The sequence below is a fragment of the Varanus komodoensis genome, unplaced genomic scaffold (genome assembly GCF_004798865.1).
Source record: "Varanus komodoensis strain SLA01 unplaced genomic scaffold, ASM479886v1 scaffold30, whole genome shotgun sequence".
NCBI classification, from domain to species: Eukaryota; Metazoa; Chordata; class Lepidosauria; order Squamata; family Varanidae; genus Varanus; species Varanus komodoensis.
Genome location: NW_025335762.1, coordinates 12916701 through 12933582, shown reverse-complemented (window position 1 = coordinate 12933582; position 16882 = coordinate 12916701). Strand labels below are relative to the sequence as shown.

General features: G+C 44.9%; 1 protein-coding gene across 2 annotated transcripts; it reads left to right on the top strand.

The window, feature by feature from the left end:
- Window positions 1-101: 101 nt before the first annotated feature.
- SRPRA (SRP receptor subunit alpha) lies at window positions 102-16734 on the top strand. 2 transcript variants are annotated; one of them, XM_044437446.1, is made up of 14 exons: window positions 102-354; window positions 3291-3374; window positions 4198-4361; window positions 4932-5092; window positions 5352-5508; window positions 6639-6792; window positions 7256-7365; window positions 8301-8419; window positions 9277-9363; window positions 10318-10490; window positions 11844-12057; window positions 12969-13132; window positions 13747-13845; window positions 14644-16734. In XM_044437446.1, the coding sequence occupies exons 1-14, from the start codon at window positions 229-231 to the stop codon at window positions 14770-14772; spliced, it is 1941 nt and encodes a 646-aa protein (XP_044293381.1). In that variant the 5' UTR covers window positions 102-228; the 3' UTR covers window positions 14773-16734. The 2 variants fall into 2 exon arrangements, with proteins under 2 accessions (XP_044293381.1, XP_044293379.1); XM_044437444.1 differs by having other exon boundaries at window positions 5346-5508.
- Window positions 16735-16882: the final 148 nt, after the last annotated feature.

Here is a 16882-nt window from a genome sequence, read left to right as displayed (position 1 = left end):
CAGGCTCCATGGTGCCCAGGACGTTTTCCGGAGGCAAGGCCCAATGGCAGATCTCTTGTCCTCCTTCGGCCCGCCCTCTTGCCCACTGCTTCAGGAAGTGAGGTATAGAGTTAGAGAATAATCTGACGTGGGTTAGAAAGTCGGGCTGGTTTCCCGGCGTGTTCGACCCCGTTACTCCCGGTCTCCCCCTTTCCCCCAGGGCCCGGCCCCGAGTCCCCCGCTTCCGCCATGCTCGACTTCTTCACCATCTTCAGCAAGGGGGGCCTGGTCCTGTGGTGCTTCCAAGGCGTGCGTGGCCCTGCGGCGGCCTGCACAGCTCCGGTGAACGCGCTGATCCGATCGGTCCTGCTCCAGGTGAGATCTCCCACGCCCTCCTTCATCCTTTCCCTTGTGCACTCCCCATCCCTCCCTTCTTTAATTATTTTCGCCTTTAAAATATTGATCAGGTGTCTTCCCTTAAACAAAGTTTAAGTTTTGAAATGGGCTTTATATGCTTTTTATTTAATTTATTTTTATTTAGAAAATTAGGTATTTATTCCTGTAAGGAATATATATTTTTCTGCAGAGAGCCCAGGGAGGCTTATATAATCCTCCTCTTCCTCTCCCTGTGAAGTAGGTAAGGCTGGGTGTCAGTGACTGGGCGAATATCACCAAGTGATCTTTATAGAATGGGGACTAGAACTTGGGCTATCAAGCCCCAGCGCAGCACTATAACAACTGTGCCACATATGCTGCCTGGTTTCTTTTTTAAAATGCAAATTCATCTTAGAAACAAAAGGCCATAAAGTAGCTGTAAACCCACAGTCTTTAATCAGCAGTAATATTCGATATAGTAATAAGCTTAGTTTATAGATCTGTTATTTACAACTAAAAGTAATATTAAGTGGTTTCGAACATGTGAATGTGCTGTAGAAATAGATTCTCTGGTGATAGCAAACTCATCGTCTGGTTCCTTACATAGCCAAAATAATACCATCTTCCCGTTAGAAGGAGGTATCAGCAGGCTCGGTGGGAGCACCAAGATTCAAAGTGATACCAGAAAAAAATCTTTAAAGGGAAAAAGGTCTTAAGATAGGGTTGGGAGGAAGCTATAAACAGTCTAATAAGGACTGCGCATCCTTGGTGGAGATAAACCTCTGACTTGCTGTTTCAGAGAAGTGGGGAGAGGAACTTGGGTAAGAAATGAAATTGAGTATGCTGGGAAAGATGCTGGCTAGTATTCTGAATGGGAACATTCAGTGTTGCAGTATTTTATGTAGATCCAGCTTATTATTGCTGTTTAAGCCTGTGTTATTTCAGGGCTTATTTTCAAGTGAGTATGGAGTTGCAGTCTACAAGTTTTTTTTTCCTACACATGCTTATTTAGAAGTGAGTCTCCAAAATAAGTGCAAAACATGTATACCAGGGATCTGGTGTCATGAAATGGTAAGATAGAGCCAAGAGTTTTGTGTCACCTTTAAACCAAACCAAATCAATATGGGGACACAGCAGCTCCCTGGAAGCTGGATGTATGTATTGAAAAGCTTAAAGTAAGCTCCTCTTGCTTTGAACTGGCTGTTGAATTGACAAGGATTCCAGAGTCAAGAGGCAGTTATTGCATATGTCATTCCCAATGCCTTCAGGAAATTTAGCATTTACCTAGATGCAAGTTGCTCCTCTTTCTCATCCAATATATGTAGAAGTGACTTGCTGTTGAATTGGCAGCTGAACAGGAAATGGCTGTTTCTTATTTTAGCAGCTCTCCTGCGTTTCAGTGTCAGTTTCTCATTTCAGAAAATTGCAAGACGACCGTATTAATCTCTGTTCTTAAAAAGCAGTTTTATATTTTATAGGCTCATAGTCTATGTACTAACTGAAATTGGAGAATAGATCCTGCTTAAACTGAATTTCCCTACTGGATTCCACATCAGCTTTTTTCTTTTAATATAAAAAAATGAAACTAAAGGATAATAATTTGGCTAAAACCACCCCGTGCACTTTAGGTAGATAAAAGACATGGGCTGAAGTATTAGGTCAATGACTAATCAAATTTACTATTGAATCACCCTGTTTTCTTTAAATTTCTCTCTCTGCGTGTGTGTCCTCAACAGAGAGGCAATTTTTTTTTGCCATGGATTCTGTAGAAGTATTGCCACTTTGTGTTTCCTTGGGTAGTTTTATATTTGTATTTGTGTGTATTTGAAACAGCCAGAAAAATATAAATATACATTAAAGCCATATTTATTTAAAACTTTTGTATACCGTCCACTACTATGTGGTCTTGGGATGGTCTTACAATAAAACAAAGTAGAGCACAGAATTCATTCTTTACAATAGAATCCCAGTTAAAATCACAACTATATACATCTATAAAATAGTTAAAAACTCAGTGCCCACATTTGTTTCAGCTCATTCAAATACATTATTGATTACAAAACTGGGGAAATAGGTTTTGGCCTGGCACCTAAACAAATAGTGTCAGTGCCAGGCACACCTCTCTGGGGAGTGAGTTCCATAATTGGGGTGCTATCACAGAGAAGGCCCTCCTTGTTACTGTCCTCCTCACTTCTCTCCAGAAGGGCTCTCAGAGGAGGGCAGGCTCATATGGAAGAAGATGTTCCCTTTATAGTACTCGGCCGCCTCCAGATCTGCTGTTTCTGCTTTTTTCATGAAGGGTGACAATGAGAGGTGATTAGATGAAAATATAACTTCTTTAGATTAAGGCCAACTAATGGTTTGCGTAGCCTATCACTATGTGCTTTGACCATATCTCTCCAGGATCTCTGAGAGGAATCTTTCTCAGAGTTGCCCCTGGAGGCCACTGAACATTGCTTGATTCTGGTCTGGTTTCTGTAGAAGAATGCTAACATCCTTTGAGGTCCCCTTAAAAAAAACAACCAAGCTTGTTCACAGATGAAGTGAGCTTATTTACTTGGTTCTGCCAGCAACAGTAGGGTTACAGGATCTGTGCATAGATAAGCCCTGACCCTTGTAGGCTGCCAAGTCTGAAACCATACTGTGTTGGATGAATTGCAGTACAATAGTTAACTGTGGCCTGAACTGTTTGTCCTGAAACAATAGATAGTGGTAAGTAAGTTGAGTGGTGGTGGGAAAAACTGCCACATGGTTACTCAGAAACCAGACAATTGAACACTGACTGACGTATTTTTTCCAAGCCCCCTGAAAAGCAACAGCATTAACCAAGTGAGTCTTACTGTATTTCTCATCCCAAAAAATAAAGTGGATGTTATGTGCAGTAGAAATTTTGTGTCCCACAGTGCTTCCAACTTATCTATCCCCCCTCTTTTCAGGAGCGAGGTGGTAATAACTCTTTCACCCATGAAGCCCTTACACTAAAATACAAGCTGGACAATCAATTTGAGCTTGTCTTTGTGGTAAGTAAGCTGTTTTGTATGAGATAAAGAAGTACTTCAAGAGGGCACAAAATGCTCTGTAGCAAATTAGTGTCTTGAAACGGGGAACTTTCTCTCATTGTTAAGGCTGTCACTTAGATTTTTGTGATCCATTCCACTCGGAACAGAACGGAACTTCTTACTCACTTTAGATTGCACTTTGTCATGGTGACAGTGTCACAGATATGCTCGTTTATGTTTGGGAGGGTTCATCTGTTTAGAAAATGCAACTAGACTTCAGTAGAAAGATAACATCTTTTTTAGCTAACAGTACCTGCTCACTTGTAACAATAAGCCAAGAGTTCTGGCATACAAAACCACATTGCGGTTAGTGTATGCAACTTGTTTGCCTACCTTGTGTTCGTTGTGAACAAACTAGAAACGGCTGGCCACAGTTGATGTCTGAATCCAGGATTATGGTTAAGTGCTCTGAAATAAGTCAGGATTAGAAAACCGTTTTAAACTAAGGGCTGTTTTTGTTTTTTTTTAACAAATCCTGGTTTGTTTGACTGCATTTAACAATAACGCCAAGTTCAGAACTATTGCAGGGCTGCCCTTCTTGCTTGGTTTACCCACTTGTGCAATGTGTGGAAAGAGCAGGCTGTTTGCACTAGTATGCAGCTTGTTCACATTGTGGATTATCATCACATCACTATGCTACCCATAGCCAAACCAATCTGGGTGGTTCACAGCATTTAAAGTCACCCGTCCAGATTTCAACCAGGCCTAACTCTGCTTAGTTTTCAAGATTAGGCAGGATCAGGCACTTAATAAGTCATAATGATGATGCCTGTTCTCTTTGCAGGTTGGATTTCAAAAAATTTTGACTTTAACCTATGTGGATAAGTTGATAGATGATGTCCATAAGGAGTTCAGAGATAAATACCGAAATGAGTTCCAGCAGAAGGGAAGTCTTGGAATTCTCAATGGCTCTTTTGATTTTAAAGAAGAATTTTTACGTCTCTTATGGTAATGGAATAATTTCCCTTAGTAGTCAGGTGGCCTTGTCTTGCCCCAAATGCCAGAAAAATATTTTGGAGCTGCATGTTGCGGGACCTCGGCTCAACAGTGATTGCTTAAGTGTGGTCAGTGGGGATGGGTCGCACGGATATGTGCTAGGATTTGTTTCCTCAGCTTTGCTGTGCTTGGCTTTTCCCATCTTCAAAGCAGCTTAATTTCCCCCACCCTCCCTCTTTTGGATGGAGTCGTATTGCAAACAAAGGATGTTTCAGAAAATAATTCCCTTTCTCCTACTTACCAAGCTGCATCTGTTACCTCTGGGTTTGGGAAAAAGTCGTTACAACTACCCAAGCCATCATCAGCGTTAGCAGCTATACCTTAGCATGATTTGCTGCACCTTGTGCTGTCCTGCTGATGACTGCTGGGCGTGTGCATGCCACCGGCACTGCAGTCACAGCTATAGAAACTGACTGGCCATTCTCAGTGGGGAAATGTTTAACGTGTGCCCTCAGGGAGGTACGTTCAACATACCAAACATCCGGGGTTGACTCGCAGTATCTGTTTCTTATCTGCAACCAGGGAGGCAGAGGAGAACAGCAAGGCCAAGCCTCCTCCTGCCATGAAGACATTTGAACAGTCAGAAAAATCCAAAAAAAGTGTGAAGACTTTGATAGAAACCCGAGGGGAGAAACCAAAAGAGAAAACTAAAAATAAGAAAAGCAAAGGTTCCAAAAAAGAAGGTAAGGCTGGGTCACCTGACGGGGCCTGCATGCCAGCTGTATGGGTTGAAATCTCTCTATCCTTAACCCACCTTTTTTAAATGAGAATGAAAGAGCTGCTGTGGGAGGGAGGTGGGATTGTTAAAGTTTTAAGCTGCTCACTTTCTGAAAGCTAGTGAAATTATGCTGAGGGCCACATGGGACTAGAACAGGAGCTGCAGATTGCTTATTCCTGTCTTGCAGCATTGTATCTCATTGCAACACTTTTGTTCAGCCGCAGCAGATGAAGCAGTCCCAGTCCCTAAAGCAGTCTCTATTGTTAAGGAAGAGCCTCCTGTTGCAGCTGGGGACAGGGAAGAACTAACCAAGGATGAAATCCTACAGAAAAACCGGGAGGAATTTTTCAGGAAACGTATGAGGGGGGGAGAGAAGTCCAAGTAAGTTCAGCCTGTATGTGTTGGATCTTTTTTGCCTCTCCCTCTAAAGAGATTGAGCTGGGTGGCCACATCAGCAGAAGCACATCTGCTAGGAACCCTTTATCGCTTCCTGTATCCCATGAGAATAATACTTTTATATGAGCATCCTAACTTTATCTTAAAGATACATTATGCTGAGCTCCCATAACCTCCTTACAGCAATGAGACTTCCTTCATTTCTGCAGTGTTCCTGGGGTGACTGGGAGATCTTTTAAGGGTCTTGAATGTGCTGTCATTAGGACGGTGTCTCTTGAAGCTAGCAATCCTGCCGTTTAGCCATGGGTTGTGTGTGCAAGAGAGAAAAAATGTTTGCTTCTTTCCTTCAGAGGGATGCAATTGCCTTCCAGTTCAAGCGGCATGATTGCACGGTTCAGAGATGTGGCTATTTTCCCCTCTCATGAACTACCCACTAAGTTTACAACATGTAAAAGCAGCCCTTTTGCAGCAATATCTGCAAATACTTCAGAGATGCATGCGCCTTGAAACATGAATCACAAAAGTGGTAAAAATATGTCTAGGTTACATCCCTCCAGCCTCTACCCCTCATAAGGAATGGTTCCCACCCAAAATCTATCAATCAGCTTCCACACTTTGAAAAATGTCATATTAGGGAGAAGGCTAGGCCACAACTCCATTTGCAGCGCACACACGTGTGGTATATAAGGTATGGATTTTTCTTAAAAGAATTCCATCACACATCTCTATCTGCACTCTTCAGTGATGTAACCCAGACATAGGTCTACTTCAGTGAGAATCTGGCTGTTGAGGATCGAAGCAATCGCTCTTTGAAGCAATCACGCACTCAGCCTAAACTACTACACAGGATTGCTGCTGTGAGGCTAAACGTGGAGAGGAAGAAGGCCATGTGAGCCACCTTGGAATCCTTGCAAGAGGAAAGGGGTGGGATATAGATCCAATGTAATAATTAACTTTGCGCTTAGATGAATCTCGAGTGCTAGAGAATCATACTTCTTTGGCACACAGGGAAAGTAAAGCTGAATGCCTGGCAGAGTTCACTGCTGCAAATGATTTACAGCTGTAATCCTGCTGTTTCCTCGGTCTAATGGAGACATCTCTTTTGCTTTTCTCAGCAAGTCCCCAAAGCAGGATGCTCAAAAGGACAAGGGGAAGAAGCCCAGAGTGTGGGATCTGGGAAACTCTAATGCCAAAGTACTTGATTATAGTAACTCTACTACCAATGGAAACACAGACACTTGTCCCGTGGAGGAGTACTATGTAGATATGGTAAGATCACCAAGGACATGACCTTCTGGTGGTTCTGTAGATCTAAGTCGCATTCCTGTCCGTTGTTGCAGCAAGGATTGCCAAAGCTGCCGCTCAGGGAGCTTTGAATGTAGAACTGCCTTACGGAGCCAGTCCCAAAGCCCTTACACCTAATGGGAGAGGAATTCCTGCATTACCTCTGATCAGAAAGCTAGGTATTCTGTGCACCTCTTGGCAAGGGCTGCCCAGTGAAGGTCGCAGGCAAGATCCTTCTCGTGATACATCCCAGTTGGGGGACAAGCAGCATGAGAAGGAGGCACTCGACTCAAGGGCTATTTAGACCCTTGGCTAAAAGAGCTTGTCTCTCCCTGCCTTGCAGAGGTAACTGCTGCTGTTTTCTTTGCTGGTGCGAACACAGCCTGGGCTGTAAGCTGTTTGAGACTTAGGTTGATCCTCAGCCTTCTTCCCCCTCCCCACAATTCAGATCATTGGGGATCGTGACCCTGAGCCTGGCCGCCTCCGTGACCTCGAATATGAGAGTGAAGAGGAAACAGAAGAGGAAGAAAAGGTGGTTCAGAATCCCTCAAGTGGAAGGTAAAGCTTCTGGTGCGGCTGGAACCCATCGAAACCTCCCAGTTGTAAAGTAACTTGCAGCCAGTTCCCAGCATCTCTTCCATAGCAAACCCAAACATTGGTATCGGAGCAAGACTTAGCCACAGCAGGAGATGGAGAGATGCAGGATATGGTGTGGCCCTTTGTATGCTCAAATTTCTGGCTCATCAAACTAGAAGTGATAGGGTGACCTTTCCCTGATCCTACCAAATATTTCATTTGTATGCCCACTATATCCAGCTATGTTCCTGTTTTAAAAACAAAACATGCGTATGCTCAGCACATGCTTCGTTTGCATGCTCACATGCATTGTTGCAAAGCTTGACCAGCTCGTTCCCGGATTCTTTACCATGTTCTTATGCGATGATCTGGGTTTGCTTTATGCATTACTTGAAAGCAGCTTTCCTCCCTACAGTGCCTTCTAGAAGTGTTGGTCTGCAGCTTCCATCATCTTAGTCAGCAGGTAAAATTGTAGCCCAACGCTACAATTGGAGGACACCAGGCTGGGAAAGCTGCTATAAGCGATAAGCAAGGAAATATTAAATGTACGACAGCAGAGTAGTCCTTTTGGGCCACTGCCATATGTTCATCTCAGGCAGGGGTAGGCATCACATGGGCACATCCACTGCCCCCGCACATGCTTCCCTTGCTATGCTACGGAATTGGGGAGAAATTGCAGTTTTCATGCTATGGCCTGCTAAAATAGCCTTTTTTTCCTTTTTGCGTGCTTACCCCTGATGTGGAGGTTGCATGCAGTCATTGATTCTGTGCTCTTATTCACTCTACGGTACTTTAACTAATAGAGACCCATTAGTCGTGAAAAATGCTGATGTTCTCTCACTGGAGAGACCAGGGTGTGGGTTTGAGTGAATTGCCAGATTTCTTCCTGTGATCTAACACTGCCTTCCCGTTGTCAGTGCCAAGAAAGGTGGCCTTGGAGGCATGTTTGGTATGCTGAAAGGCCTTGTGGGCTCTAAAAGCTTAACCAGAGAGGATATGGACCCTGTGCTGGAGAAGATGAAAGATCACTTGATCAGTAAGTTTGAGTTCCTCTGGGTCTAGGCTACCTTGGGACTGCCGGGTGGTGATGGATGGACTCTGCCCCTTACTCCCACAGCTCCTTCTGTGAGGTGTGCATAAACAGTATGGAACAAAGTCAAGAAAACTGGCCTTGTAAACTTGAAGGCTAAGTGGAGGGAGGGAAGGGAGGCCAGCAGCAAGTTTTACAGCGGGGGCTGGCATCTAGTAGACCTTGCAAATGTTTTGACCTACACGTTGCAAGGGATTTAAATGCTTCAGATCTCCAGTATCATTCTATTAAAGTGGATTCTTCTTGGCTGTTAAGATTGGGCTCTGATGGACGTTTGGGATGCTTTATGTATTACTTCATGGTGCTTTAATGCTTCTGACCATTTACAAGGAAAAATATATGGCCAAAGAGCCTTTTCTTCTCTTGTGGGGTCAATAATTCTTTCTACAGCTGCCTGTCATGTCGCCTTTTTTTCAAATATTAATGCCACATCTTTACTCTCCAGAGCTCTAAGCAGCCTACCTAGATGGTCCAGGCGTTTTGCATAATGACTACCTGAATTTCAGTATCCTGTGATGAGCGGATTTCCACAGGAGGTGGGGGATGCAGAAGTTTGGGTTGGATCTAAGAAAGCCGGGTCCAATTTTTTTTTTGAGCTGGTTTCGGGGTGTTTGAGTGACTTACTGTCAGCCTCCCCCACCCAAGAGTCATGAGTTAAAGTACAACTTCTGTTCGTTGAAGGGGAGACCACAAACTTAACTCATTTTGGAGCTTGCAAACAAATCATCCTGCTTTCTTCAGCCAAACACTGTGCCTAGCGGCATCACCACTTAACTTGCCCTCTGGCTTTCCTCTTCCTAAAGCTAAAAACGTGGCTGCTGAGATTGCTGTTCAGCTGTGTGAATCTGTTGCAAAGAAGCTGGAAGGCAAAGTGATGGGCACCTTTACTAGTAAGCGTCCTTTATTTTTCAGTGACAGCCATTGAAGTGTACTTCCTTTTCCTTGAATATATGCCCAAACACTCATGAATTCTGGACTGAATCCTTGTGTCTCTGCAGCCTACTTTAGATTGTTGCTTTCCCTGAACTTTAAAGGCCTCCTTACACAATCTGCCATCAGGAAAGAATGTGTGTGACATTGTGGATATATGGTATTCCATATAACCCATAAAATAGGATGCAGGTGTACCCAAGTACATCTGTACACTTCCGTGTTTGTTCCTCACAGTTCTTCTACCTCTGGAAAAGGGGTTGATGTCCAAAATGTTGCTTGTACAAATCGGTCCACGTGATGCAAATACTGTATGTCTGGATGGAGATGGAGGCAGGGGGGTTGTACATGCCTAGGCCCAAGAGAGGTACAGGTTCTCTAAATGTTACCATGCTGTGATTTCATTTTATCCCAATACTATAATTCAAAATGGTAGCTGCATATACTGCAACTTTACCACTTTTTTTTTTAAATTACCCATGGCAGGCTGTTGAGGCCTTGAAGGTTATTTCCAGTGTTAGTCCTACTTAAAACAGACCCATTGAAATGAGTGGGGTTAGACTAACACTGGATACAGCTGCTGATAGGGATAGATTAGAGGGGTTGGTGATTCCCAGAGGGGGAATGGTAGAATTTATGTTCACCAGACAGGAAGCATTCCCCGGTTTGGTGTCCGTGAGCCAATGGCCATGCTGCCTGGGGATGACAGAACTTGCAGTCCAACACACCTAGAGGGCACTATGCTGGGAAAGGCTGTCCCAAAGTGACACAGCTTTTCTGCAAAGCAAGCTGTATGGGGCCTGTTACTATAGCTCCTTTGGGGATATTCCTAAGTTTTAAGGAAGGATATGGAAAGGGGTAGATTGATTGGGATCTTTCAGTCTGCGACACATGGTTTGCCTCCAATTTCCCAGCGGTGACTTCAACAGTGAAGCAGGCCCTTCAGGAGTCTCTGGTGCAGATCCTACAGCCCCAGCGCCGCGTGGATGTCTTGCGTGATGTGATGGATGCCCAGCGTCACCGTCGACCTTACGTGATCACCTTTTGTGGTGTCAATGGAGTTGGGAAGTCAACCAACTTGGCCAAGGTACCCAAGGGCACCTGTGTGTGTGTGATTATGGGAAGAGGGTTTGGAAGTACCTAAACCTTTTGTGATCAAGATGCCAGTGTACAGTCGCCAGCATGCAAAGCAAGGGGAAAGACATCAGGTCACATCCTGCAGACATAATGGAAGGCCCAGTTCTTACTCAGGAGGTGTCTTGATGGAAAGCAAAATGCTGTGGCCCGTGCTTTTTCCACAGAAAGCTAACATTTCTCTTCAACCTGTGAAGCCCTATACAACTTTAAATATTAAGTTCCTTAGGAGAGACGTTTCGCATGTCCTACTTTGTTGCTGAAGTGTGGGTTTTTAAGTGACAAGATGTTTTGTTCTGCTTGAATTGTTTTTGCTGTGTTTTTAATCAAGATTATGTTTCTAATCTGTACTTTACTGTTAGCTACCCTAAGCACCAGCAGAAGGGTGGAATATAAATTTAATGAATATGTATATGAATAATGAGGGGAGGATGACCTGAGGTGTAACTGAGTCCTTAAGTGTCACACAAAACTTCTATATGGGTGGCCAGTTAGTGGCCCCATTCAGATTAAAAAGCAGTGGTGTTTGCTTCACGTGGTCTTGGTAGATTCCTTAGAGTCTCTTCTTTTTCAAGTATTCTGGCATTTGCATATATTGTAGCAGTCACTGGAAAAATGTCTTTAGTCTTGCATGCTAATATATTTTTAAAGATTAAGAGCTGGTTTGGGTGTTCATATTCATCACAATCACCACCTAGTACAGGAGACTGTGACTTGAGGTGTCACAGATGGAACTTGCTGTCATTGATGCCAGCGCGCAGCTAACTTATTTCAATGCAGAGTTCATACATTCTCTGTGTGTCAGATTTCAATGATTTGCATATGGATGAATGAACCAGCCTTCACCTGTGTGCATAGGCGTGTGCACACATTTTTCCTTCTCAGATTTTGCAAAGCTCTGTCCAAGTTTCAAGCTCATCTTTCTCGCAATAACTTATTTAAGAAGGCCTTCAGTCTTCAAAGAGAAGAAGCTAAGGTTCTCGGGAGCCTGGGTTTCTTCACGTGACACTCATGCTGAGGGTTTGCATTGCAGAAGAGCTCAGTAAATACGACCCAGTGGAAATGTCAGTTTCCCCCAGCCATTCACCCTCCAAATGTGCTGGCAGTGTAACTCTGAGACTCCCGTACCAGCATGGCTGGCTGAGATTACGGGAGTCATAGTCCTGGCGCATCTTGCGTGCACTCGACTGGGGAAGCCTGGCATGCACAGATGTGGCAGGAAGCACATGTGTCAGGAGCCCTTTTATTGTTGTTTGGAAGCTGCGCGGTGCACCAGGGAAGGGATAACGTTCTCCTGCCCCCACAGATTTCTTTCTGGCTGATTGAAAACAAGTTCAGTGTTCTCATTGCTGCCTGTGATACGTTCCGTGCTGGAGCTGTGGAGCAGCTGCGAACTCACACTCGGCGCTTGAATGCTCTGCACCCGCCAGAGGACCATGGTGGCCGCACCATGGTGCAGCTTTATGAGAAGGGGTATGGGAAGGATGCGGCTGGCATTGCCATGGAGGCCATTTTGTACGGTAAAGCTCCCCACCTTCTGATCCCCACTCCTTCCATCCAAGCCACAAGCTCTTTGCAGCACAAGCCTCCCTTCTTTCCAAAACCATTCCAATTTTCTGGGGTGCTCCAGGTCTGCTGGAATGTTATTTCTGAGGATATGCCAAATGCTACTCGAAGCAAATCTTTGCCAAAATGGAGCTGGCCTAATGGAAAGGCTGTTCTGCCAACCTGTCTCCGTATCTTCTCTCCCTATACTTGGGAAGGAACCTGGTTTCTAGCTGTGCCTTAATTGTCATTCAGATCATAACCTGGGAGGAGTGAGATTCAGTGCAGCCTTAGGGGTTGGAAAAAGGACTCATTTACTTCCTGACCATGTGGACTGGAAGCATAATTAGTTGAAGAATGCAGCATCATAACTAGTATTCAGCATCCTGACAAACTATTTTTAAAGCTTTCTAGCTCTTATGGCTAAGATAGGCTCAAACTTGTGGGCAATATCTGATAGATACTGCAGAAGTGATGGGGAGGCAAGCAGGAACTCTAGCAGTAAGGCAACAAATGCAATAAATTACAGGGTAGTGGGGTATTGTAGAACTTCAGCTGAGAATTTTTTCTCATAATAGGATTGGAAGTGAGGGATTGTTTTTGTTTTTTGTATCTACTTCAGAGCAGAGTCCTCTGAGCGCTGTTCCATGAGGAATCTGGCCGCAGGGCAGGAAAGCATAGGTTTCCCACAGCAGTTTTGACAGCCAGCCTTATGTACTCTCACAAATTTGGCTATTTGGCTCTGCTCTGTTAACTCATAAGGAGAAAGCAGTTGTAAATACCAGGACGCTCCCATTCATAGCAGTGAATTTGGATCGCCCACCCTTCTGCAGCCGTTGCCTTATTTGTTCCTTTCGAGTAAGTACAACTCCTCTTCTCTCGCCAGCACGTAACCAGGGATTTGATGTGGTCTTGGTGGACACGGCGGGCCGTATGCAAGACAATGCTCCTTTGATGACAGCTCTGGCTAAACTCATTGCAGTCAACGCCCCGGATCTCGTCCTGTTTGTGGGGGAGGCCTTGGTGGGAAACGAGGCTGTGGATCAGCTGGTGAGTTCCTGACTCACAGTGGTTTGAACTACACGTTTAAGAGGCGGAAGGCAAGAGCTGTTCCATGCAATGCTGTGTTTACACTCAGGACATGTGCCACAGTGGAAGGTGCACAAGCCTTTTTACCCTTGAGACTGAATTCTAGTGCAGGGGGACTCTTGTGGGCTTGAGCCAGTGGTGGGTGGGCCAAAAGTGGTGGGCCCAACAGTACCAGCCTATCTTAAATCTCTTCCTGATAACAACTAAGCTGAAGAAGAGGCAATTCAGTCCTTCAGAATGCAGGGCAGGGGGGTTGAAAAGTGAGAAAACTGCCCAAATGATGGGTGGTAGGAAGAAGGTATCAAAAAGCCACCTGAAGAAATGAGGAAGAGGTCATGCCCACCAATAGAACCCCAGGGGGCTGGATGTCCCCTGCCTCCAGTCCAGACTGAGGTTTAGCAGCTCTGTATTGAGGTACGTGCACCAGGAAGTGCTGCCCCCGTTTTATGCAACATAAATGTGTGGAACAGCTCTCGGAACACCCCCACGCCTGGTGTGTGTGTACATGGAAAAATATTTGTAGTCCACAGGTGAGCATTTTGTGAAAATTCTGCCTTGTCTCCTTCCATCCCCAGGTCAAGTTTAACAAGGCTCTCGCTGATCATTCTATGTCTCAGACCCCACGTCTCATCGATGGGATAGTGCTAACCAAGTTTGACGCCATAGACGACAAGGTGAAGCAAGCCCGCAGTTCAGGTTTACTTTAGCGGCCAGGGACGTGCTCCACCTGGAGCTTCCTTTCCTCTTAAAGTAGCAAGTGGGTTTTGTGTGGCTCTGGGTATCCTAAGAATAATCTGTGGAAGTGGCTTCTGGTGAAGCCGGAGAAAGTTGTGGCTGAAATACCTTTAACAATCCATTGGAGTTACCTGGTTTCAAGCATAATAAATAAATGACCACCCAGAGTATGGGTTGTTCAAACTTGGGTTGCTATGTGTGAACCTGTAACTACAGGTTAAGTATAGGTTATTAATCTTGAACTAACCAGAAGGAGACTCAGTGATTTGTTGGGTTGTGGACTCAAGGTGGTTTGGATTGTTTCACCAGGCTACAGAGGCAGGGGTGGCCTTTAAAAAAAGACTACATGCCAGTGGTACAGCATTGCAAAGCTATTTGGGATACAGGGAGGTTGTAGACAAAGGGAAAAGGAAGCAGCCCAGGAATTGGAGCGGGGCAAAGCCTGCATTTTGCATGGCAGATGTGTTATGGTTAAACATTGGGCAAAGCGACAAGTGAGACCTAGGATTGGCATTCCATGCCAAACAGGCCAATGTGTCTCAAGGCTATAAGGCCCCCAACCTGGAGTGAGTCTTCCTGATGTATTGGACCACATAAGCACCAGATCGAGGAAGCCCACCATAGGTGCTTTAGCTGGAGTGACAGCTTGGTGCAACTTCACCATGCAAACGGATCTGGTAAACTTATCCCGATGTTGTCTGCTGAAACCCACTAACGGTTGCCTTTTTTCTCCCCAGGTTGGTGCTGCGATCTCCATGACGTACATCACTAGTAAACCAATTGTGTTTGTGGGTACTGGACAGACCTACTCTGACCTGCGTAGCCTTAATGCCAAGGCTGTGGTTGCTGCTCTCATGAAGGCTTAACCACCAGTTATTGCACCAAATTCCTGCGGATGTCTCAGAATGTGCTTGCCAGTGTGATTGTCTTTGTCCTTTTTATTTTTATTTTGTTGGGATAGTGCACAAAGAACAGAGGGAAGCTGAAAGAAGAGATGACTTTTCTGTCTTTCAGTCTTCCTTTTGTTTTCTTTTAACGCACACTTTCCTTCTCTCATTTTAGCAAAGGGCGCCTTTTGTCCATGATGTTACTCTCATTTGAAATGAACTACGCATGTCATGCTCAGTGGCTCTAAAGTATTTGCTGGGAGTGAAGAAGAGAGAATCTTTCTCTAGCTGAAAAGTCCATTGGCTGGATTACTTTCAAGGCCATCTTCACCTGCCCAGTTGAGCCCTTTTTCCTATCTTCCTTTGTTCTGCCCGCCTGGGACGAAGGATGGACCTAGAGCTTCGTATTGGCTCGTGAGTGTTAGAAGGATGTAGTGGTTAGCGGTTGCTCTGCTGCTAACACAGCACCTGTGAGCTCTGATGTATGTAAAGCTCGCTCTGTGTCCTGGGCCTGCACAGCCACTCCAGATGACGTTGCGGTGAGGTAGAATGCACGAGAGTCCTTTTGCTGGCTATTGGGTTGATTCTTCACAGCAAGTTAGCTAACCTGGAGTGGAAATTGATGCAGCTTAGTGAAAGTTCTACTGGGTCAAGCTTCATCATCACAGTTTGCTTTGGTTTATTTTCAGACCAAAGCATTAACCATTACGAGGGTCAGTCTTCTTACTTGGAGAGACAGGCAGTGGGTCCTCCTTTCTCCTGGCAGTGGAGCAGAACTGTCCGTTTATTTTTCCAGGTCTCGTAGTGCTTCTAAGGAGCCTTCAGGGCCAATTCTGATCTCACACTTGTGTTTTCCTGATGATGTCTCCCCAGCTGACCAGAGAGCTGCTGCTTGTTTCATCTTTTTGTTGTGTTTGTTTTTGTGGGAATGAATGCCAGCCAAGGGTCATGACTACCATGCTTGTCACTGCAATTCCCCTCTTGCGTTGAGCTTGACTTAATCATTTTTGGGGAGCACGTACTGTAATTTTGCACACTACGCACTCAAGTTGAGTGTGCAAAGCTGAAGTTTGTGCTCATAAGGAACCTTTGCCCCTCCCCCCAACTCACCCCCCAAAACAGGGTCTAATCCAAACCAGGTAAAACAAACATGTAGCTAGAAGAAGAGCTGCTTGTGTGGATTCACTTTAATGCTGCTAGATGACCATATCAGATCAAGAGTTGGGTATCTTCTGCACCACATGACTCCTCCCTGATCTTACAGAGTCCAATTCCATAACCAGGTTTGAACAATCACAGCTCACTGTGGCTTATTTAAGCTACAGTGGGTTGTGGCACAGGCCAGAAAGCTTTCAAATATTCAAGCTGCAACTGTGGCTTGTTGTGCCATCTGAACCCAATGAGGGCAGTCAACAAACCACCCAGAACGCATGGGCTGTTTGCGGATGGTTTGTTAATCATGCTAACAATCCACCATTGCTGGTTCAGAGGACACAAAAAGCTATGGTTGTAGCTTAAACATTCAAAATGGCCACCAACTCTGGCTTGAGTTGACAAGCCAGGGTGGACTGCTCGATTGTGTAAACTGGCCAAATAATTCTGCTTCACCTATATTTTGCTGTCTAATCATCAGTGGTCAGAATAAAATGGTTCAGTATGGGTCTTTGCATGCGCTCTTGCTACACTGGCTTTTGCTTTTCCAAACCAGTCTATGAAAGGAACATTCTGGTCGGGCAAGGCTGGTGGTTGCTTGCTGCTTTTCTGCCCCCTTCCCCCCTCCCTCCAGAGTGCCTCTTGATCCTGGTATAAAGTGCTATGTTGAATAATACAAAATTCTATGAAGACGTCTTGTAGCTCGGTATCGCAGATGTGCTCTAGTGCAATACGTTGAATGCTGTCTGCTAAAAGTAATTTATATAATAAAATTTCTTTGAAAAACCACATACTTTTCCTTTGGTAGTAAGAACCAGGGCTTTAGACTGTGTTCCAGAAGTTTCTTAGCTGCTTCCACTGGAAGATCCAAAATGGCAGGCAAGCTTTTCTGAAACACAGCCCTCCAGTGCTCAATGGCAGAAGAGCTCTGCGCAAA

What these genes read in the sequence shown, in the direction of transcription:
- SRPRA (XM_044437444.1), top strand. Translation starts at nt 229, where the DNA reads ATGCTCGACTTCTTCACCATCTTCAGCAAGGGGGGCCTGGTCCTGTGG. An exon ending in AATTTGAGCTTGTCTTTGTG is followed by an intron (nt 3,375 to 4,197) that starts GTAAGTAAGCTG and finishes TTCTCTTTGCAG; the next exon opens with GTTGGATTTCAAAAAATTTT. An exon ending in AGTCAACCAACTTGGCCAAG is followed by an intron (nt 10,491 to 11,843) that starts GTACCCAAGGGC and finishes CTGCCCCCACAG; the next exon opens with ATTTCTTTCTGGCTGATTGA.